This window comes from Leptopilina heterotoma, unplaced genomic scaffold, assembly GCF_015476425.1.
Source record: "Leptopilina heterotoma isolate Lh14 unplaced genomic scaffold, ASM1547642v1 Lhet_44, whole genome shotgun sequence".
NCBI classification, from domain to species: Eukaryota; Metazoa; Arthropoda; class Insecta; order Hymenoptera; family Figitidae; genus Leptopilina; species Leptopilina heterotoma.
In genome coordinates, this window is record NW_025111084.1 from 1,704,405 (window position 1) to 1,727,509 (window position 23,105).

General features: G+C 25.7%; 3 protein-coding genes across 13 annotated transcripts in view; all 3 read right to left on the reverse strand.

Moving 5' to 3' along the window:
- Positions 1–10,512, reverse strand: part of LOC122507030 (nuclear receptor coactivator 2) — a 156,480-nt gene extending 145,968 nt beyond the window's left edge. For 5 of the 9 annotated variants that reach the window (XM_043619530.1, XM_043619527.1, XM_043619529.1 and 2 more), the window contains exons 1-2: positions 8,981–10,511; positions 202–1,491 (exon numbers count right to left, since the gene is read on the reverse strand). In XM_043619530.1, coding sequence (XP_043475465.1) covers positions 202–230 — 29 coding nt within the window. In that variant the 5' untranslated portion in view covers positions 231–1,491; positions 8,981–10,511. Of the gene's footprint in view, positions 1–201; positions 1,492–8,980 lie in introns of all 9 variants that reach the window. The other 4 variants (XM_043619536.1, XM_043619526.1, XM_043619533.1 and 1 more) reach the window with 4 other exon arrangements.
- Positions 10,513–12,250: 1,738 nt separating this feature from the next.
- On the reverse strand, positions 12,251–23,074 carry LOC122507034 (ankyrin repeat domain-containing protein 39-like). Its single transcript, XM_043619541.1, has 4 exons — positions 22,928–23,074; positions 21,529–21,765; positions 13,306–13,433; positions 12,251–13,019 (listed from the first exon to the last, which is right to left on the reverse strand). The coding sequence occupies exons 3-4, from the start codon at positions 13,412–13,414 to the stop codon at positions 12,568–12,570; spliced, it is 561 nt and encodes a 186-aa protein (XP_043475476.1). The 5' UTR covers positions 13,415–13,433; positions 21,529–21,765; positions 22,928–23,074; the 3' UTR covers positions 12,251–12,567.
- LOC122507033 lies at positions 18,458–20,923 on the reverse strand. 3 transcript variants are annotated; one of them, XM_043619540.1, is made up of 4 exons: positions 20,777–20,923; positions 19,893–20,200; positions 19,671–19,826; positions 18,458–18,965 (listed from the first exon to the last, which is right to left on the reverse strand). In XM_043619540.1, the coding sequence occupies exons 2-4, from the start codon at positions 20,149–20,151 to the stop codon at positions 18,574–18,576; spliced, it is 807 nt and encodes a 268-aa protein (XP_043475475.1). In that variant the 5' UTR covers positions 20,152–20,200; positions 20,777–20,923; the 3' UTR covers positions 18,458–18,573. The 3 variants fall into 3 exon arrangements, with proteins under 3 accessions (XP_043475475.1, XP_043475473.1, XP_043475474.1); XM_043619538.1 differs by having other exon boundaries at positions 19,671–20,200; XM_043619539.1 differs by lacking the exon at positions 20,777–20,923 and adding an exon at positions 20,409–20,559 and having other exon boundaries at positions 19,671–20,200.
- Positions 23,075–23,105: the final 31 nt, after the last annotated feature.

The following is a 23,105-nucleotide window of genomic DNA, read 5'->3' on the forward strand; positions in this document are numbered from 1 at the left end:
AAGTCTCCCAGTCAATTTTTCTACAACATTGGGCTTTTTAAGTTTCTCTCCAGAATGTAAAAAACCACATGTTACCGAAAAATCCACTTGTGAGCCAAACCTAATAAGAAATCCTTTCACACAAAAATTATTCCATCATCTCTCAAAATAAGATGAAGAGAAAATCAGCTGTTACAAAAGAATAGCAAAAAAACGACTTACCCTGCATTTTCAGCGGCAGCAATGGACATGTGCCTCCTCTCATCGAGGGTGGGCGTGGCGTGAAACTCCTGAGGGTGATCTCCTTGATAATGAATGTGGTTGTTGAGCGCAAATGAAGATCACGTGGTCGTCCCTCTTCAGCGCAAGAAGAATCAGAAGTTAAGTCAGTAACAGGAACAACAGCAATAGCAGAAGGAGCACCACAAAAAACACCAACTTTGTGTGTTACAAAATAAGAACTCTTTCTTTTCGTGAAATATACACATACACACAAACACTCGCGCACTGAATTCCAAACTGAGAATTTAAAACTTCACTGCGTTTTATAATCCACACGGGCCAAGTTTTGACGCACGGCACACTAGTCTGGCAACATTCGCCCTTTCTTTATATTCCCCTCACTTCCTCTCTCTTGTCTTTGTCTGGGGCCCTAGGACCAGTTTCCCCGTATTCTAAACGACTAGCTAGGATCGAAACTAGACTGAACTCACGGAGAAGACTCTTTCTCTTTCTTTCTTTCTCTCTCAAAAATCGTGGTCTGGTCTGCCTTCTCGTTCCAATTTATTCTTCCTGAAACGTTTGCAGCAACGAAGAATCCTTCCTGGAAGTTTCTCGCCAGATGCGAAGGGAAGCCTTCTTTTCGTTCAAAAACGAAACCCTCTCTTAGAAGAGAGATAGACACAATCCTTCTTCTTCTTCTTCTTCTTCTTCTTTTTCTCCTTCCTTTTTCTTCACCGCCTACTTATTTCGGCTTTTGTCCTCCGGGTATCCAACAAACCTCTCTTTCTCTCTTCTTACTCTTTTCTCGTTTTTATTTCTCCTCTCGATTCAACTCTCTTTTTCTTCTTTCGACTGTTTTCTCTCTTTCCTTTCTTCTTTTGACTATTTTCTCTCTTTTTCTTCCTCTTTCGACTATTTTCTCTCTCTTTCTCTTCTTTCCTTCGACTATTTTCTCTTTTTTCTTCCTTTAAAAATCAAGTCTCGATTCAAGACCTTTGTTTTCAGAGACACGTCGAACCTCGTGAAAAATGAGGATTAGTTTTGTATCATCAGGATAACAACAGACGAGATCTCACTTTCCGAGTTCCTGACCCTTCTCTCTCTCTCTCTTTTAAATTTACACAAACACAAATATACACCGGTTTCTTGAATATTCAAGTTCAGGGGAGACGAGTGTCAATTTTCGACAATCTCATGCAATTCACGGAGGTCGTGATTCTTGTCTCGATCATCAGGCAGTTCCGGTCCTTAAAACAAAACCGAAATAGGGTCCCGATTTCGCCGCTGATCCTGTGGATAAGAAAACGAATATAATTAGAAATGAAAAATCGGATTTCTTCTTTGCCTAACGTTCTACTGATTCATTTTTCTCCTGTTATAACCATTTTCTAATTCTACTTTTTACTTCATTATTATTTCCATTTCTGCTCATATTTATAAAATTTTATTTAAATCGCAATTGTGCCACGCTCCGAAGACATAACTAAGAAGCTAAATTTTAGTTTATGTTTGTCATTTTAAAATAGGCCCGTCATTCACGAATCATAGTTTTATTGTTAATTAGCTGTTTCCTACTGTAGTTCAGATTTAGGGAATAAAATCTAATTTTACTAAAAAATATTTTTGTATAAAAAAGTTACTTTGTATAAAAAAAATAAAAGATGTTTTGATTCTTCTGTCTGTATAAAAAAATTACTCTGTATAATTAAAAAAGAAATTCTCATCTAAGTATTTACTTAGTTAGTCTAATTTGAATATTTTCTTTTTTTCTAATAGTAATTGTTAAGAAAATATTCAAAATAGAACAAAATATCGTTCATTTGAACGTTCAAAATTTTAGGAACATAAACCATACTTGACAAAAAAAGGAAAGAAAAAAATTTGTACGAATTTATAAACGGAAAATAATCTGTAAGGTCAGGGATAACAGAAAAATTGCCGACAACATTTAAGACGAGAGTAAAAATAATATTGAAAATTATCTCTGATGTCACTGCATATTGAACCTCCTTTTTAAAACAACGATAAAAACAAAAATTAAAAATTACACAAAACATGATTAAAGAATAATATAATATAAAAAGAAGAAAAATATTTGTTGAAAAATTCCAAAAATTATATTTTTTCTAAAAATAATTGAATTCTTTCGAAGAATTTTATTATTTTTGAAAATAATTGAATTCTCGTAAAGAATTTTATGGAAATTTTTGAAAACGCAATTGAATTTTCTAAAAGAATTTTATTCACAATTTTTCAAAAATAATTGAATTTCTTTAAAAAAATTTTGTATAATTCAAAAAAACTAATTAATTTTTTGATGAATTTTAATTAAAAATTTTGAACATGATTTTTCTTCTCCAAAATGTTAAAAATAATTCTAAAAAAAATTGTAATGTTATTATTTTTTTGTATGTATTTATGAATTTTCGGAAATATTGAACTGAAAATACTGAAAAAATTGAATTTTAAAAAATTAGAAGTTAATTTTTATTAATTTTCATTTTTAAATTTACATTTAAAGATTTTTCATTAACATTTTTGATAATTCAATTATTTTCAAAATTTCCTATTAAAATTCTTCAAAAGTTAATTTTCAATAATTGTAACAAAATATTTTTTATCATTACCATTACTCATTTCTAGAATTTTCAACTAAAATTCTTCTTTAAGTCAATTTTATAAAATAATTTTTGAAAAACTTCTTTGTGAATTTTCAAATTCTTTTGTTTACAATTTAATTTTGCGAAATTTCGATTCTTCTGACATTCTTCAATTAAAATTGGAAATTAAAAACTTCAAATAATTAAAAAAAAAAATCCAATTAAACTTATTGAGAAAAATTAATTCTATAGAATTCTTAATTAAAGGTATGAGAAGTTCAAATTTTATAAGATTTTAATTTGAAATTCATTATTCAATCAATATTTATTAGAAAATTCTACGAGAATTCAATTATTTAACTATAAAAATAAATATTTTATTAATCAATTGAATTTTCATAAAGAATTTTATCAAAACAATTTTTTAAATAGTTGAATTCTCTTGACAAATTTTAATACAATTTTTAAAAATAATTGCATTTTTCGAGAAATTTGATGAAAATTGTATTAAAAATAATTGAAATTCTGCCAAGAATTTTATTAAAAGTTTTGAAAATAATTGAATTTCGAAGAAAAATTTTATTAAAGATAATTGAAATTTTGACAAGAATTTGTATAAATTTTTAAACATAATTGAATTTTCAGAAATAATTTTGTTATTTATCTTTAATAATTGAATTCTTTCGAAGAATTCTTGAAAAGAATTTTATTAAAATCTAAAAGAATAATTCAATTTTTCAAAAAAATTTAATTAAAATTGTATTGAAAATAATTCATTTCTTTTGAACAATTTTATTAAAATATTTCAAAATAATTAAATTCCTGTGAAAATTTCTAATATTTTTGTAAATAATTGATTTTTTCGAGGAATTGAAATTAAATTTTTAATAATAATTACATTTTTTGAGGAATTCCTGTAAGATTGTATTAAAAATAATTGAAATCCTGCGATGAATTTTATTATTTATAATAAAAATTGAATAGTTGCAAAGAATTATATTAAAATTTTCAAAAATAATTGAATTCCTGAGAAGAATTTTATTATTTATGAAAATAATTGAATTCTTGCTGACGATTTTATTAGAATTTTTGAAAATAATTGAATTTCAGAGAAATATTTTATAATTAATTTATAATTTATAATTTATAATTGAAATTTTGGAGAAAAATTTTTGTAAATTTTTAAACATATGTAATTGGATTTTTGCGAAGAATTTTATTAAAATTATTTTGAAAAAAAATTGAATTGTTACGCAAAGAATTTCATTAGAATTTTTGAAAATAATTTTATTCTTTAAAGAAATTTAATTAAAAATGTGTTGAAAATAATACTTAAATTCTAATAAATAATTTGTAACAAAGGTTATTAAAATAATTAAATTTCTTTGATAAATTTTAATAAAATTTTTAAGAATAATAACTTTTTTCGAGGAATTCCATTAAAATTGTATAAAAAAATAATTGAAATTCAGAACTGAGTTTTATTATTTATGAAAATAATTGAATCCCTGTAAAAAATGTTATTGTTTATGAAAATAATTGAGTAATATAAGAAAATAATTAAATTGCGTAGAATTTTATTAAATTTTTTTTTAACTAATTGAATTCTTTTAGGAATTTTTATTAAAGTAGTAGATATTAAAAATGATTAATTTGAGGTAGAATTGTATTAAATTTTTTTTTGAACTAATTGAATTCTTTTAGGAGTTTTTATTAAAGTAGTAGATATTAAAAATGATTAAATTGAGGAAATTTTTTGAAAATAATTAATAATTGTAGCGAAGGTTATTAAAATAATTAAATTTCTTTGATAAATTTTAATAAACATTTCTCGAGGAATTCCATTAAAATCGCATTAAAAATAATTGAAATTCAGTTATTTCTCCTACAAAAATTAAAAAAAAAAATTGTCATATAAAAATCAATTAGTAGAAACTATTCTTTGCGTTTGTGGCATCATTTTAATTGATTTAAACGTTTCATCAAGAGCTGAGAGACATAAATCACTTGACGAATTATACTTGTTATCATAATAAACCCTCGACTCTCGCCCCTTTTTCTTATGAAACTTGTAAGTGAAATTAACTGGAAAAATTGACCCATCTAACGTTACTATCGCATCGGTACAATGCAATGTCTGAGACGACGTTCTGTATACAGAAGTGAATCTAACGGAGTCCCCTCCAAGTATATACTTTGGTCCGATATTTCTATCGTCTATCTATGACTATCCCGTTCTACTGCATGAAAACGCGACAGTCCGATGTTAAGTAGTAACAGTCAGTTGCACCGTTAGAAATTCACTCTATATATCTATGTCCATGTGCACTTCCAACTCTTCCATCCTGAGAGTGCAATATCAACAGACTTTTACGATTCGATTTTATGCCTCTTCGCTTCTTGTATAAACGAGCAAACATCTATTTTAATCCATCTCTCTTTCAAAGTCTATTTAAATTTACACTCATTATAATAATTTTTTATTCAACGCCCATTTTTTTTCTCCGTTCATACCGAAATGAAAAAAAAAAAAGATAATCACTCTTATATAATTCAAAACACTTTAATAAATTAACATCTTAGACAAGTTTTCTAAAATAAATTTATGTAAAATTCCCATTTTTTCGGAGAGAGAATCTGAAAATATTTACTTGATTTTTATTCTATTAATGCCCCTAAAAAACTTTTTCGAAGAAATTTATTTATTTTTTCTTTTAAATTCAAATTCTGTTTTCTAAATAATATTACGTCAGGTACTTTTAAAAAATAATTTATAGTTTCAAAATGTTTATAATTTACATTTATATTGTTGATTTTATTACAATTCCCCATAAAAACTAAGAAGAAAAATTCGAATTATAATAAATTAATAATTATTCTAATTTTGATGCCAAATCTCTTTCTATACACACTACCACTATATAAAATTCAATTTTTCTTCAGGGGAAAAAAAGAAATTTTCGAGTTTTACTATCAAACAATTTAAAGCATATTTTCTCTCTAGAAGAAAAATTTAAATTAACCCAAACTTCTTTAAATCGTTTTCATGCTCTAATGCTTTTAATATTCAATTATTACCTAAAATTTTAACTAAAATTCATTTTTAAATCAATTTTTATTAGAAAATTTTACGAGAATTCAATTATTAAAATAAGTACAAAAATAAATAATTTATTGAATAATTAAATTGTAACTGTAAAATTGTACCAAAAATTATTGAAATTCTGCGATGTGTTGTATTATTTATGAAAATAATTGAATTCTTAAAAAGAATTTCTTTAATTAGGCGAAAATAATTGAATTCCTGTGAAAATTCTATATTATTTATGAAAATAATTAAATGTTTGCGTAGAATGTTCTCACGAATTTTTTTAAATAATTGAATTCTTTTGAATGATTTATTAGAATTTTTAAAAAATGAATTCATTTCAAATATTTTATAACGAATTAAGAAAAAAATTGAATTCTTTCGTGAAATTTTATTAAAAATAAATTGAATTTCTGCAAAGATTGTACTATTTAAAAAAAATAATTCAAATGTTTCGACGGATTTATTAAAATTTTATAAATTAATTGAATTCTTTCGTGAAATTTTATTAAAATTGTATTGAAAATAATAATAATAATAATAATAATAATAATAATAATAATAATAATAATAATAATAATAATAATAATAATAGTAATTATGTTATTATTTATGAAAATAATTGAATTCTTACTAAGAATTATATTAATATTTTTGAAAAATATAAACAATAGTTTGAATTGTTAAAATTTGTTAAAAATCCAACTTCATTAAAATTACTAATTAATTTTATTAAAAATTCAAATTTTATAAAATTGCAAATTAAAACCTTTTGAAGTTCATCTATTTATGAAAACTGTAAACGCAACTCTTTTGAAATTCAATTAATTTTGAAATATTGAAGTAAAATTACCATTAAATAATTTCTAAGTAATAATTTTATTATAGTTCTTCAAGAATTAAATTATTTAAAAAGAAAATTATTGTCAGAAATAAAAGAATTGAAAGTTTTGTTTTAGAATTCATGATAATTTCGTTTATAAGGCAAACAAAAAAAACACCAAAATTCAGAATTTTCTTATTGAATTCTAAAAATTTAATTTTTTTCAGTACTTTTAATAAAAATCCCTGACTTTTCCCTGATTTCCCTGACCTGTGGCAACCCTGACAACTCTTCACAATATTTCAAAAGTGAAAATAGTGAAAAATAAAAAAATAAAACCCAAATTGTCCTCATAAATAATTTTATAGATATTATTTCGAATTTAACCACGCGAGTTTAACTAATTCAAAAGTTCGTCTTCTTGTGCGCCGCGATGTAAAAAAAAGAGAAAAAAAGATAAATCCCTTTCTTTCAGGGGTTTTATTGTCACAAAAGCACTATATAGTCATATAATGCACATAATAGGGCTTAGTAAGCACAAAAGAATTTCAGAGCCTTCGCCGGAAGATCATACAACGTCGTTTCTTGAGAAACTTGTTGGATATCGTGTTCCCTTCGAAAGTACCTCTTTGAAACATGCTGACCATTGCGAAATATCATAGGAAGGTTATCGATAGCGTTTCTAATTGCATTATAGTGCACGTGTGTGTATATATATATACATACAGAAATGGAAAATTGAAAGTATAATTATAAACCAAAGAGAAATAATACTCAAAAAACTTCATTGTTATCGTAATACATTTCAAAAGTTACTATAAAAATACCAAAAAATTAAATTACTAAAAAAAAGAATATGTAAAAGAAAGAATGAAGAAACATTTGTCAAACATTTTTTATGAAAATTAATTTTTTCATTTGAGAAGAAAAAGAAATAACACACATATTTGCGAGTTATTAATAACTTTTTTTTTCTCTTTTTTAATAAATAAACTGTTCTTCGTCAATCAAGCCAAAGATACACCGCATAACAGCTGTTTCTTTCAGAGCTCAAACACTAACCTTGAAACGAAATGAAAATGGAAATTTAAAGGCTAAGAACTAAATATGTCTTCCCTAACGTAAAATTTATTTTTCTTCGATTCAACATTTTTTTTTCTTCACTGCCTCTCACGAAACCAATAAATATATAATTTTCCTCCAACACTAAAGTGAATTTCAAATACAGTAAAACCTCCATTATATCTCGAAGGGAAAATATTTATTCACAATTTGTACGAAACCTTTTTGAATTCAAATTAGAAAAAGTATTTCTCAACTTCAATTTATTTGTGAGGTTTCGAAAAAAAAATGTCGATAAAAAAGAAATGAAGGTAAATATTTATAAATACAGTAGAACCTGATTATGTTGGAAAACATATTTTTCTTTCCGAAGCCTTTCAATTAATAAAAGAGAAGAGAGAGAGAGAGGAAACTTTCCTTACATTCTCGAATTGAATTAAAAAAAAAAAAAAAATTACCTAACACAACACGAAATTATTAAGGTTAATGAGATTTTTAATTATAAAATATTTCCTTCATATCGAAATCAAGATGATCACGAGTTTCCTTAACCTTTGTTTCTAACTTTGATAACAGTGTGGAAAATAAAAATTTACAATTTAATTGAGTGGAATTATTTTAAATATTCTTCACGGAGCTCATATTTTTATCTCAAATGTATAAAGTGTATAAAGTGTATAAAATGTATAAAATGTATTAAATGTATAAAGTGTATAAAATGTATTAAATGTATAAAATGTATTAAATGTATTAAATGTATAAAACGTATAAAATGTACAAAATGTATAAAATATACATATATAATCTTACTGATTGAATTTATTACTTAATTCCCTTAATTCAAATCGAATTGAGTCATTTAATTGTAGAAAATGGTAATACATAAAATGTTAATTTAAAAACTATTTATTTTGAACTACTTTTAATTATTTTCCAAAAATACGTTCTTGATTGACAAACATACAATGGACTAATTAAATTTTTCTTCTTTAAATTTAAAATTCATTACGATAAAAATTTTAAAAAAGAAAAAAATATATTGTTCCTTATATTGGAGGCGAAGTGACGTTGCTGAATCGTCAAGTTCTACGAATCGATCGCGGTATGCAACCTCGTCGCAGTTTTTAGGTTACCCCGTTCTCTCTAATTCTATCCCTCTCTCTCTCTCTCTATCTATATCTCCATAGTTGCTTGAATCAAACTCACCTGAATCTCTTTGGATTTTACGTCAGCGTTTGCGTCTTGGTCTCACAACTCCAGTTGAAGGATCTTTCAAAGAATCACTCATCTTCAGGGGCGCATCAAGACATTCGTGATAGAAGCTCATAGACACGCGCACACACTATATGCCAAGGAGAAAAAAGAAAAAATGATAAAAAAAAAGAACCAACAAAAAAAAAACAGGAAAATTTCCAACAATTAGAAGAAATTTGTCGCGCACTGTTCTCGAAGCGCGACGAACTTGACTTAATCCTTATCCAGCGACCCGTCCACTAACACTAGGTGAAAGAAAACGGGGCGTACAGGGTCCACGCGTTGTTCTCCTTGCGCGAATCATTCGTCTGACCGTTCACAGAAGACATTTCGAAACACATGCGTTTCGTTGCGCGGTTTTTATACAATATATTTTTAATGACACACGCACACAGACACAAAAAAACACTGTCAAAATAAAATACACGACGACGACCTTCTTTCACGAGCCGAAAATCTCACTGGTTGATTAAACGCCTGCATTCCTGTCAATCGATTTCACAGGCCTGAGAGACTCTGCTTTAGTGCTTCGCTCGACTGCACACACCACCGGTTCGTGTAGGTTATGGACAGTATTCATTCGCGGCGCCACAGTTTGCGAAAAAACTTCGTTTACACGTGTGTACATATATATATATAAATACACAATCACAGAAAATAAATCCCAACAGTCCTAAAACACGAGGCAATAATCGCAATGTCGTCGATCTCTGACCAAAAGAGCGAGGACGTCGTCCTCTTGGCGAGCGGTATATTTTTTTAGGTTGGACGCCTGCGTGTGAGACGTTTCTCAATGTATTAGTAAAAGACACAGAACTGTCCTTCAAAGACTATAGTCCTTTCTCTCTCACACTATTTTACACCCGAATTCTCCATTTACTTCACTATTCCCCCATTTACTCCATTTTTTTACAATTTACACAGTGTTTTAAAACACTTTGATTTCAATCTTTTCTCCCCCAAACTATAATCCCTTTTTTAACAAACTCTGGTTCACGCGCGTGTCTGTGTGTGCACTTGATTAACCGTGTGACGTCACAACACGGTTACATTGCTGGCAATTGTTATACCAGTAACAATAATCAATTTACAATAGACGAATTGATAGACATTTTTTATATCACAACACTAATTGCGCAATTCACACTTATTAGAGGCGATTTAGCAACAAAATTTTGCTGTTTAACAGCAAAAAATTCCCGGTACAAATCGCCTTGCGCTTTATGTTGAACACAACTGACTCGAACGCAACCAAACGCCAACAAACTATGGAAATATTAATATACCACCAGGTGGCACTGTTTATCGTGTGTTCGGAAAAAGGGGACTTTACGTGTCGGTGGGCCGTGGAGGAAAAATTTTTTCTAAACACGACGAGAACACAAACACGACGAGGAACCACGAAAATTAACGAATTTTTGGTGAAAACTATTCAATATCAAGAGCACCAAACTGCAATCGTTTGTCTGAATACTGCCACGAAAGCTGCGCGAACTGAACTGTGGCGCCGTCTGTCGGATAACGGTCGAAGCGCTGGGAGTTTACTTTGCGCGCGAAAATTCAAATTTTCTTATTCTTTTTCAATCTATTTTGTACTAAACCGCCTAAGAAAAATTGTTTCTTAAATTTTATTCTATAAATTTAAATAAATTTACGATTTATTTAATAATATTAATAAAATTCTAATTTTACTTTATGCGCGAAAATTCAAATTTTGTTAGCTTTTTTAAATCTATTTTACTAAAACGCCTAAAAGAATTTCTGACTTTTTAAAATTCTTAATTAATAAATTTAAATAAATTTTCGATTATTAAATAATATTAATAATAATAATTTACTTTGCGCGCGAAAATTCAAATTTTCTTTCACACCTTTTTCAATTTTTTTTACTAAAACGCCTAAAACTTCCGGTTTTTAAAATTTTTATCAATAAAATTAAATAAATTTTCGATTATTTAATAATATTTAATAGAACAATATACTTTGCGCGCGAAAATTCAAATTTTTTTTACATCTTTTTCAATTTTTCACTAAAATGTCTAAAATAATTTCCGGTTTTTTAAAATTTATTCAATAAATTTAAATAAATTTTCGATTATTTATTAATATATTAATGAAACAATTTACATTGCACGCAAAAATTCAAATTTTCTTTGCTACTTTTTTTAAATTTTTTACTAAAACGCCTAAAACAATTTCCGGTTTTTTCAATTTTATTCAATATGTTTAAACAAATTTTCGATTATTTAATAATTGAGAGAATATCAATTTTATTTTGAACGCGAAAATTCTAATTTTCTTTAACATGTTTCTTAATTTTTTTACTAAAACGCCTAAAAGAATTTACGGCTTTCTAAAATTCTTATTCAATAAATTTAAATAAATTTTCGATTATTTAATAATATTAATAAAATAACAATTTACTTTACGCGCAAAAATTCAAATTTTCTTTAAAACCTTTTTTATTTCTTTACTAAAACGCCTAAAAAAATTTCTGGCTATTTTAAATTTTATTCAATAAATTTAAACAAATTTTCGATTATTTAATAATTAAGAAAATACCAATTTAACTTTGAGCGCAAAATCCAAATTTTCTTTGGTACCTTTTTTAATTTTTTTACTAAACCGCCTAAAACAATTTCCGGCTTTTTAAAATTTTTGTTCAATAAATTCAAATAAATTTTCATTTATTTACTAATATTAATAGAACAGCAATTTTACTTTGTTAATCCTTTACAAAATTTGAAAACAATCGTGATTTCTGTCTTTTAAGTCTAAATTTTCCGAAATAAAATAGAACGAAAAATAAAATAAGAAAATTTGAATTAAAAAAAAAACGAAAATAAATAAATATAATTAATATAAATAGAAAAATAAATATATTACTGAGAACGTTTAATTTTCTAAATAAATTAATCAATAAATTAATAAATAAAAATATTAATAAGAACTTTTTGTCTTCTAAATAAATAAATAATTTAATTAATTAATAAAAATAAAATGTAAATGAATATAAATAAAATAAATAAATAAATAATAAAAGAAATATAAAGATGTGAAAAATGTATAAATTAATAAAAATTAATAAATAAAACTATTTTTTTCCAAAAAACTAAATTCTTTTGGATATAGAAACTTTTTCCAAACAAAAGTATTTACAGAAATTAAAATAAATTCAAAAACGAAAAAAAAAATTGTAATAAGCGAAAAATTACGATTGAAAAAATTCAAAAGACGAAAAATATAGTTATAAATAAATTACGAGAACCTAATAGAAAATTCGAAAGATCGAAGGACACGAAATTTCTTCTAATTGTTGGTATAAATTAATTAAATATATATATCTTCTATACAATGTACATATAGAAAAATTTCCTCTAAATTTATGTAAAACATTTAAAAATACTTTTGCATCAAAAGTCCTTTTTTTTGCAAAAAATATGTTTAAATATTCGAATAATTTTTTTTGTTTCATCTCTCTTTGCCGTATTTTTGTTGAAAATATTTTGTCAAATGTATATAGGTACCTATTTTAAATATTATTGATGAACGATATTTTGAAATGAATCAAGAACTTGTTGATTTCCTTTCTCCTCAGCTAATGCAAATGGTGAACGTCCTTTGTTATCCACAATCTTTAAATCAGTTTTTGACAGCAGTAATTTGCAGACTGGGACAGAATTAGAGATGACTGCACGATGAAGAGCTGTATATCCATCTGCGTCACGAATATTCGGATTAGCTCCCGATTTCAATAAGAATTCTGCGATTTCGTTATGACCTTGACTCGCTGCTCTATGAAGTGTAGTTGCTTGCCCTGATCGTGTCAATGCATTGACATTAGCACCATTTTCTAACAATAACTTACAAATTTTATTGTGACCGTTCCTTGCTCCGTAATGCAGTGCCGTATATCCTGAATTATCTTCAATATTAACTGGTGTTCCTTTTTTCAATAAATAATCAACTCGATTCACATCATTCGATTGGGCTGCAAAGAAAAACAGTTTAATAAATAATTATGTAATTAATTTAATTACTACAAGTAAATATAAATTTTTAAATTGCAGTAAATTTTTTAATTTCAAATTTCTAATTTTTAGTTTTTAATTTTCAAAGTTTCATTATCGTTTCACTTCCTCTTTTTTTTTTTCTTTTTTTAATTTTCATTTAAATTTAATTGTTTAATTTTCCTCGAAAAGAAAGAAATTCGAATAGATAGCAAAAATAATAGTGAATTAAAATTATACGATTCGTTTTCAAATAAAAATTCTCACCAGCGTGCCAAATTCCTCTTTCGAATTCCATTTCCGATAAGGTTTGTCGAACACCAGAATTATTTTCAGAATTACAGCAACTTCCATCGTGAGAATGACTAGAGTCCATACTTTTTATCTGAAACTCACTAAAAAATCTTCAGTTGTATTAATTACGAAAATTATAAAAATTTCATTGGTAAAGAAATAATTTTTTAAAAATAATATTATACTTTAAAATAAATCTTGCTTGAATAAACAAAAAAGTAAATTTTTTTCAAACAAAAAAATCAATTCTTTTTTAATAAATTAAACAAATCAATTCCTTTTCAAAAAATTAATTCTATTTCAAATAATTTAAAAAAAAAATTCTTTTCTAAATAATTAAAAAAAATAATTGAAAAAATACTTTTTTAAAGAATTTTAAATAATTCTTTTTAGAAAAATGAAAATTGGATAAATTAAAAAATTAAAACTGGAATAAATAAACAAATTAATTAAAAAACTAATTTAGAAAATAATTTTTTCTAAATAATTAGAAAAAATATCAAAAATTTGTACAAAACTTTGTACAAAGATTTGTACACTAATTGTATATCAAATAATAATAAGAAATGAATTTTGAAAAAAAATTTTAAAGGTGAAATAAAAAAACCGAGTGACATCAAAATATTCAGTATATTGTTTACAGTTTTTGATATTATTATATGTATTTGTTATACAAGCATTAATTGAAAAATGCAAAAAACACGTGGATGATCAATCATATACATTATTTGATTATTTAAGTGCATGAAAGTGAATATTAGAACAAAAATGTCAATAAAAAAAAATTTCATTAATTAAAACAAAAAAGTAAAAGTTTTTTTAAAATCGAAAACAAAACTTAAATACTTTTCATTACATTTCATTTTTAATGAATGCATAATTAAATAGTATATTACGATACTAGGCCAGAAAGTTGGATTTCCTGGCCGGCGTGATATATAAGGCCGAGGCGAAGCCGAGGCTTTATATATCACGCTCGCTAGGGTATCCAAATTTCTGGCCGTGTGTCGTATACAATTTTTCTGTATCCCCAGCCTAAAGTACGTTAAATAATTATTGTTTGAATAATAAAATAGCTCAATAAGTTGCCCGCCCGACTTTTGCAAAGTCGAGGCGAAGCCGAGACTTAGCTGGTCGGGGCGGGCATGAAAAAAAAATTATAAATAAAAAATAATTGTAAGTAAAATTTAAAAAATAGTAAACAAGAAATTTTCTTTTATAAATAAATATTTAATAATTAAAAAATAATAAAAGAAAATAAGAAATTTCATGCATTATTTTGATGACTGTCAGTTGTTTTCAAAACGTGAGCTCTGTATGTAACGTGTCTGTGTGGTTGCTATGCTAACATGTACGTGTGTTGAAATTCTTGTAACCAATCAGAGCGCTCGTTGGGTCTGTCGAGCCGGCCACAAAAGTCGCTATTCCCGGAGCCAAATCAGACCGGGAAGACAGTACTTTCGGCAAAGGGATACAGAAAAATAGTTTTTTTAACCAAAGTGAGATAAAATCTCAACAAAAAAATCATCAATCAAGAATTTAAACTTTCATTAATAATAGTAATTTTTTTTAAACACTACTTAAAATACATTTTTTTCAGGAATGTTTTAGTATTAAATTCTTAACTCTACCTGAATTGAAAGATTATTAAAAACTGGAATGAAATTGTGAATTATGAAAATTCGATAGTTTGAAATGACTGAAGAACAAAAAAGGAATTACGTTTTTGGATTATTTTCTCGTTTTGCGGATTAGAAAAAATTTTCTGTTTTCTAGACTTTCTCTCAGGAACATTATCTAATTTCTCTAGATTCTAACTATTCAGATTAGTTATTCGATATTATTTCTATAGCGATAAATACTCTCTCTCTCCCTCTCTTATTAAATTAGAAAAAAAACTCATTTTCTCTCACGAGAAAGAGTACAATAAAATATTTTAAAAAAGAGATATAAAATTTTATGTACTATAACGAAATTTCCTTACTTTTTAAATTTAACAAAATATTCTATCTCATGTTTTTGGTCCACACACACTTCTTCTTTTTTCGTCTAGAAATTTTTCTCATTATTGATTGTAGACAATAAATATTGGAAGGAAAAAAAATATCGTTAAATTAAAAAGAAAATAAAAATCCGAAACATATCGAGAGTGCAATTACATCTATACACTTAGAAAAGAAAAATTCGTTTTTTTTTAAAAACAAAAAAAAAAAGAAAACAATTGGGAAAATTTAAGTTTCCCTTTGAAGGGTCCATAGGATCTCAGCCTCTCCAGTGGAGCAGACAACTTTGTAGCCTAATTCTGCCAAAGCATTGATGATATTCATTGGAGGCCCTGAAATTAAATTTAAAATTGAAATTACTAATGGCGAATTTTTATTTTTTTAAAATATAAAAGTATAAATATACAAATAAACAAAAAAATAAATATACATAAATTTAATAATAAATATAAATATAAATTAACTATAAATATGAATATAAATTTAATAATAAATAAAAATATAAATTTAACTATAAATATAAATATAAATTTAACTATAACTATAAATATAAATTTAACTATAAATATAAGTATAAATTTAACTATAAATACAAAAAATATAATAGAAGAAATAAAAATATAAAAACCTTTAATTAGCACGCCGTTAATAACATCAGTTCCAGAATTTGGAAAACGTTTAGACAAAGCCAAAATTTCATCTTGACCTAATCCAAAGACAGTGCAGTCACTGGCAAATGGTGATCCCTTAACAGCAATGTAATAATAATTCTCGGTACCGATATTCACTAATTTTCCAGACATTTTTCGCCCTTTTCCGTTCGATTGCTCGTCAGACATTTATTAGAATTCTTTAAACCTCGTTGTCTTTTAATTCTAAAATAAAAAACATTATTAATAAAACAATTTAACAAAACATGTCGAATTTTATCCCCTACTACTCATTATTACTTTAATAATTATCCAAATTTTTACAAACTGTATAAAATGTATAAAAAAAAAAAATTATACACATAAATATAAAAATTTAGCAAGTAAAAAAATTTATTTATTTATTTAAAAAAATTTACCATATAAATTAAAATATAAAAAATGTTAGTTAAAAAAGATTGTAGTACCTATAAATACAAAAAATAGTAGTTAAAAAAATTGTAGGTACTATAAAATAAACATTTTTTTATACATTTTAATTTAAAAATAGAGAGAAGAAAAATAAAATAAAATCGTTCAAGAAAAATACTTACAGTTAAAAATAATTGTGCCAATTGAAGAATTAAAAAATAATAATTACTTTTCAATTTCTTTTTATTTGGAGGTAAACTTTCCTTTTTGAAAATTAAAAAAACGTTCTGGCGAAATTAATTTTCGAAAATAAAACAAAGATCATTGATTATTGATCGAGATCAATATTAATAGTAAAATTTAAAAGTAAAATATTAATAAAATATTAGTAAAATAGTAATAGAATAATAATAGAATAATAGAAAAAATAATACAAGAAAATAGAAATAGAAATAAAATAATAGAAAAACGGATAAAAAAAAATTGATAATAAATAAAAAATTTGGTAACGTAGGTTTTTTAAGAATAAGAATTTTCTATTGTATTCAAAAGTATTATATTCTATGAATTCTTCAGTTATACATTTTTTTCAGATTTCTTAAATACAATCTGTAGGGTATAAAAAAAAATTTCTATACTGTTACAACGCATAAAACTTTTATATAACTTACATATTTCATGAATATTTTACGTAACTATCACATTATCGATGGGTTTTAAACGAAAAATATAAAGTAGAATTATTTTTTCTTTATAATTTACTAGGTTTACTACAAAAAATTAATTACTAACGAATAGAATATTTTTACTGAAATAATTACTAACAAATAGAATATTTTCACTGAAATAATTATTAACAAATAGAATATTTTACTAAAATAATTACTAACAAATAGAATTTTTTTACTGAAATCATTTCAAATAGACTTTGAAATAAAATTTGAAATTTGAATTACTGAAATAAATATAAACAAATAAACTATCTTACTCAAATAATTACTAACGAATAGAATTTTAAACTGAAATAATTACTAACAAATCGAATAATTTACTGAAATAATTACTAACAATATTTATTGAAATAATTACTAACAAATAGAATATTTTTACCAAAATAATTACTAACAAATAGAAATTTTCACTGAAATAATTATTAAAAAAATAGAATATATTTTACTAAAATAATTACAAAAAGAATATTTTTACCAAAATAATTATAAAAATAATAGAATTCCAATAAGTTAATTAACTTTTTTTTCTTAAACTATACAATTCGAGTCTCTAGAGGAAAATAATACAGACATGTTTCTTTATTGTTACGAACAATATTCTTTTCGCTCTAAAACCCATTGAAGATCTCTTTTCAAGCACCTAACACTACTTAATAAAATAACTTTTAAAAAACTTCTTTTTCAAAAAAAAAGGATAATATAAATAATTGGAATTTTTTTCACAAATAATGAAATATAATCTGATCATTTATTCAAAATATTTATCTCATATCTCATTAATAATTAACTAATGTTTTTTCTATAATTATTGTAAAATGATTCAGTGTAAAAAAAATTTACCTAAAATGTTTGAGATTATTGAAACAATTCGAAATGATTGAAATGACTTGGAAAATGATTCTTCGAAGAGAAAATTTACCTAAGAAAAATTGAAATCACTTGAAAAATAATTGAGCAAAGAAAATTGCGAAATGATTGAAATGACTTGGAAAATAATTCACCAAAGAAAATTCGAAATTATTGAAATAACTTGGATTCATCGTAGAAAAAATTTACCAAAGAAAAACTGAAATGACTTGGAAAATAATTCACCAAAGAAAATTCAAAATGGAAAATGATTTACGAAAAGAAAATTAACAAAAAAAATTCGAAATCATCGAAATGATTTCGAAAATGTACCAAGAAATTTTGAAATCATCGAAATTGTTTGGAAAATCATTTAAAAAAAGAAAGTGCAGAAACTATAAAGTAGAATCTAGAGTTGAAATTACACACTAGAAAAAACAAAAAAAAATTAATTCAAGAACGAATGATCCTTAAAAACGAATGATAAATGGCAAATTTACTATATTTCTATTATAGTAAAAAGAAAAATTATCACCGCGATGTGAAACATTGAATAAGAGAAGAAATGTAAAATTCTTAAATTTGAAAATTTGATATTATTTATTTTGATGACGATGATGAGGAAGTAGCAGCTTGTAATGATGTACAACTAAGAATACGTGGAATTCCCGCTCGACTTTGTTCAATTAATTGTCGTTCGCGTTCTTCTTTTAATTGCATCATTCGTGTATCGTGGGCCCATTTAACTTCACTTTGGGCCTTATCTCTCTCATATTCCCATTGAAATCTTTCAAATTCCATTGTCTTTCGTCTCAATTCAAGTTCAGCAATTCTTCTCAATGCACGCTTCTCTAAAAGTTGTTCCTGATAAATTTTACTCTGTAAAGGTGAATGATTTGAATGCACACGTGGTGTCATAATAGGCCACTGTGAAATTCGCCTTGGTATGTAAACTTTCCTCTGTGATTGTCGTGGTTGCTCTTGAGAAGAGGCTGAGAAAATTTTTCATTAAAATTACACATTCATTTAGAAACAAATAAATATTATCGAGAGAATTTCTCTAATTTCTTTTTTGTATTTTTTAATTACTAAATCTTGATAAAGTTCAATTGGAGAAATTCTCTAATAATTAATAATTAATAATTAAAAAATATTAATTAAATAATAAATCATTAAGTAAAAGATTTAATTTGTAGGTACATTAAATAAATATTTTAATTTTTATTTATTTTGCTCCCTTATGAGGAAACTTTGTATTATTATTTATATTTGTTCATTTATTTTCTTTATTATTATTAAATAAATAAAATAAATAATAGATAATTTTAAAATCGTACTAACCTTCAAAAACAAATTTAATCCAATTTATTAATTTTTAATAAATCACTATTGAAATTGAATTAATTTCTAAACTTTTTCAATTTTGTTCTTCTCACGTTTTCAATATTTCTGTATTGTTCAAATTTTCAATTTTTAAAATAAAAAAGAATTTACAGGGTTCCCTGATTTTTCCTGACCTGTGGCAACCCTGATTTGAATTTTAACCAACAAAAAAAGAAAAAAACAATTTTTTCTTTATAATTTACAAAAATATAAAGAAAAAAACAATTTTTTCTTTATAATTTACAAAAATATAAAATATAGAGAATAAAAAAAAATGATAAAAAATTTGCCAAAAAAGGAAAAGAAAATATTACCATTTGATTGTCCGCTCGCCTGGCTGGCGATCCACTCGGCTTTCGTTATTGTCTCCTCATGATCGGCATTTTCCAATTCAGTTTCACGGCCAACCCAGGATTCATCGTCCTGCATAATCAGTTCAACAGTTTGTGGCGCACTACTCGAACCTTCATCTGCATAATTCTGATTTCTGTATTCCCAATTGTCTATTTCTTCAACTTCAGTTTCGGTAATATTACCTTCTATTGAATTATCTTGTTTCACCCAATTCTCCATTGAATTTCCGAGAATTCTCGCTTTCGATCTCTTTGTAACGCCAACTTGTATAAATTGCATTTTAATATCGTCCGGACATTTTGGACAACGCTCCATGTGCTTCTCCATACGCGTTGCATTTTGCGTGTAAGATTGATCGCAAAATTTACAGAATGCAATTACCTGCGTGCCATCGACTTTCTTCTCGAAATAATTCCAAACAATTCCACGTTTCTTCACCATGATGACGACGATGGAATTTTTAAAAATTCACAAATTTATCTACTCGAGCCTATAAAAAAAAGTTTTTAATTAATTTCAAAATAAATTTACATATTTATAAAAAAATGAAAAAAAAATAAAAACAAATTCAAATAATTAATGTAATCGTAGCCTTGCATTCAATAATTTATTTTTAAAAAGTAGTAAAAAGTAGCTTTAAGACCGAAAACAAAATAATAACAATTAGCATTAGCAACCGAAAAAGTATTCTACTTTACGTAATTTATTATCCGAACCCGATTCCACAGTAATTTTAGACAAAGTAATACACCGGAAATTTATTCCCAGCGAAAGAGTAATTTAGCATATTCAACAATTCCTATTTCAGGAAATTTTTCTAAATCATTCTGAAATACTCGGAAAGAAAAGACAATAATGGTCGCCACAATTTTTTTTTTGTTAAACATGTCAGTCTTGAATATCAAATATAACCTAAAAATGCCAAATCTGATTTCATTGTCCCATCAAGAATTCGCTTACAAAAATTATAAAGACAATAAGTATCTAAGTATTTTCCGAAAAATTCTTTATTATCATGACCGTCTGCTCGTTGATGAGAGTATTGAATGAAGCTTTTGAAACATACCTTGTTCACGAAATTACGGTTTTCAAGCAGTTGGAAATTTCTCAGCTTCCACCATTTCACGAAATCGACTCGCCGAGAAAAATGACGCATTAAAGAGAAGAACACACACGTAAAACACTGAATTAAATACACACACACAAAAGACGTCAGGGCGTCGGTCGTCGTCACGAATGTATTCAACCAATCAGAGCGTTGAATTTATTTAAAGGACCTTAAAGGACCATCCTCCATTGGTTCGTTTCATTTTCCACTTTAATATTCAACATTTAAATTTTAATAATAATATTCGAAAAAAACAAATTATTCAATTTAATTTGGAAAATAACAAAACAATCAAAAAATATTCCTATTGAAAAAATTAATAATTTATTATAATTAATTACTTTCCGCGTCGGTAAATATTCTGCGGTAATTTAACACTTTACCGCCAATTTGAAAACATATTTTACGCGGGAATTTTGAACCCAAAATTTCGATTTTTTTAATTAAAAAATAAAAAAATCCCTGATTTTAAAAAAAAAATAAATTTAATATGATTATTAATTTAATAAAGTTGTTAATACAAATCAGTTTTCCTTATTATATTTATTAATTATTAAATAATATTTTTATATTTAAATTTTGTGGTTTTATTTAAAAGAAAATAGAAAAATTAAGAAATTTTTAATTTCAATGAAAAAAGCCTTTTTTTCTTTTATTTTTGAGGAAAACGAATTTTTGAGAGAAAAGGGAATATTAGAATATTAACTCACCGGCTTTTATGACAGGTACAGGTACAGTATCAGTTTCAGGTTCCTCAAAATTTTTTCTCATAGTCCACATATATTCATTGTAATCTTGCTTAACACTTGTACTTGAAGATGCAACAACTTTATATCCGAGAAGTTCTAAAGCTGTCAAAATTACGCAGGGATGTTGCAAATAAACTATCGTCGAATCGTCACAATATCCACCAGAGTCAAAACGATTCAATTGCTCCGTATCTTCGGCTGAAATAATAAATTATAATTTTAATAAATAATATTCAGCGGGAAAGTTAAAAAATAATATAATAGAAAAAAGCAATTATAGACATTTTTCTAAAAACAATATTCGGAAATTTATTTACAGTTGAAATAAATTTTTATTGACAACGAAAATAAAGGGAGAGTAAAAGTGTGTGACCTATATTGATTCAGATTAAAAAAAGAAGTGCGAAGAAGAAGTGCAACAATAAGAATAAAAAAATGTGCGTAAGGGGAATTTTTGTGGGGACAAGAAAAATGTAATGAAAGATAATTAGTGCCTCGCAACAAAAAATTACAACAAAATTTTTTAGTCCTCGAATGAATACCTTTGAGACCAGATACAAGAACTCTCCAAGGATACCTATGACCATAGGAAGCAAGGTTACCACGTACCAGAATGTATGGCATCTGTGATATTGAGCTACAACAAACTGCAACAATTGCCACTACTATTTATCATGATTTTTCATTTTTTAATTAAATAAAATTAAAACAACTCTTTTTCGATGCCATACAATCAAGAAAAAAATTCATAACCTAAAATTTGTTAATTTATTAATTTTCCCACTTTATAAAATGTATAAAATGTACAAATGTAAAAAGTACAATCATATTAAAATACTATTATGTATATCAAAAATCAATAAGACATGAAAAACGAATCCTCCGTCAAATGAGTAAGAAATAATAAATGAGGAAACCGAAGGAACTAAAGTAATTATAAGGGTAATTAAAAATAATGAAGGATTTAGACGATTAAAACAAAGAATGGGAATATACGCATCAAGTTACCTTGAATGTTGATTAGAATTATTATTAATAACAATAATAATATAGCGCAATAACGCACAATAACAAATCGCAAATTTCCTAACCTCAAAAAACAAGAAAATTATCGGATCACTGACTGAAATGAAAGAAAATTCATAACATGCAGACAACTGTAACTAAATCCATAAATTAGACCACGGAAATGAAAAATAAGCACTATTTTAATAAACATTGGGTATAAATAATAAAAAATAGTTAAAATATCGGGAAAAATCGAAAAAATGTACGAAATCAAAATGTTGGACTGTGGCCATAAAATTTTGTTCTAACACATAAATATAGTGAAAAAATAGTAACAAAATATGTTTCTTACCTGAATTTAATGATTTTATATTAAATAAACATGAGATTTAACACTAAAAGTTTATATAAAATTCACGAAATCATCTCAAGGAACACAAGTGTCATACAATACGCACCTTCTTTTCATTGGCCGGCGTTCGTGGGAAAATGCAAATGGCCGCCGCAGTGTTACCAACCCAACTTTTTGA

What these genes read in the sequence shown, in the direction of transcription:
- LOC122507034 (XM_043619541.1), bottom strand. Translation starts at nt 13,414, where the DNA reads ATGGACTCTAGTCATTCTCACGATGGAAGTTGCTGTAATTCTGAAAAT. An exon ending in AAGAGGAATTTGGCACGCTG is followed by an intron (nt 13,020 to 13,305) that starts GTGAGAATTTTT and finishes TTTTCTTTGCAG; the next exon opens with CCCAATCGAATGATGTGAAT.
- LOC122507033 (XM_043619538.1), bottom strand. Translation starts at nt 20,151, where the DNA reads ATGGTGAAGAAACGTGGAATTGTTTGGAATTATTTCGAGAAGAAAGTC. An exon ending in GGCGAGCGGACAATCAAATG is followed by an intron (nt 18,966 to 19,670) that starts GTAATATTTTCT and finishes AAATTTTCTCAG; the next exon opens with CCTCTTCTCAAGAGCAACCA.